Here is a 1,070-nt window from a genome sequence, read left to right on the forward strand (position 1 = left end):
GCGAGAAACACAGACGCGAACACACAAATACATATATACTTTCATACATACATATATATATATATATATATATATATATATGTACACGATGGGCTTCTCGCAGTTTTCGTCTATCAAATCCACTCACAAGGTTTTGGTCGGCCCGAGGCTATAGTAGAAGATACTTGCCTCAGGTGCTACGCAGTGGAACTGAACCCGGAACCATGTGGTTGGGAAGCAAGCTTCTTACTACACAGCTACACCTGTTTAATAAAAATTCTTTAAATCTATCTTCTTGTAGGTTCATGGACTAATGAGAACGAGATCTACTACATTAATAAAAACAACAACTCCCGTGCAAAAGAACATGCAAAATATTTTGATGATGACAGAAAATTACGGTGGTCTTATATCGATTTCTGGAAGTGCCCCTTTTGTGGAAAAGATATTTGTATTTATGCAGATCTGCCAACAAACATACTGTTGCGCTTTCAAAGTGCCGTAGCAAAATATGCATTTCAAAGTCAGTTTATATTAGGAGAATTTCTAAAGTCTTACAGATTTTTGGATATAGAGACACTGTTTCGTATTTCACGTTATGATTAGGGGGAACTATATCGTTTTTATTTTATTGTTTGGTTTAATATTGAAATGATTAAAAAATGTGAACATGGTATTTTTGTTCTTTCTGTTATTTTATGTATCCACATATTTCTGGGTTAGACTTCGCTGTGCGACACCGTGTCTTCTGTCAAAGCCTTGTTGTTGGCACTCCGTCGCTTACGACGTCGAGGGTTCCAGTTGATCCGATCAACGGAACAGCCTGCTCGTGAAATTAACGTGCAAGTGACTGAGCAATCCACAGACACGTGTACCCTTAACGTAATTCTCGGGAAGATTCAGCGTGACACAGTGTGACAAGGCTGACCCTTTGAATTACAGGCACAACAGAAACAGGAAGTAAGAGTGAGAGAAAGTTGTGGTGGAAGAGTACAGCAGTGTTCGCCACCATCCCCTGCCGGAGCCTTGTGGAGCTTTAGGTGTTTTCGCTCAATAAACACTCACAACGCCCGGTCTGGGAATCGAAACCG

The 1,070-nt window shown here is 40.2% G+C and overlaps 1 protein-coding gene across 1 annotated transcript in view; it reads left to right on the plus strand.

The window, feature by feature from the left end:
• Positions 1–653, plus strand: part of LOC106868254 (uncharacterized) — a 36,096-nt gene extending 35,443 nt beyond the window's left edge. The window contains exon 12 of the mRNA XM_014913425.2: positions 281–653. Coding sequence (XP_014768911.1) covers positions 281–585 — 305 coding nt within the window. The 3' untranslated portion in view covers positions 586–653. The remainder of the gene's footprint in view (positions 1–280) is intronic.
• Positions 654–1,070: the final 417 nt, after the last annotated feature.

Source organism: Octopus bimaculoides, chromosome 9 (genome assembly GCF_001194135.2).
Source record: "Octopus bimaculoides isolate UCB-OBI-ISO-001 chromosome 9, ASM119413v2, whole genome shotgun sequence".
Classification (NCBI taxonomy): Eukaryota; Metazoa; Mollusca; class Cephalopoda; order Octopoda; family Octopodidae; genus Octopus; species Octopus bimaculoides.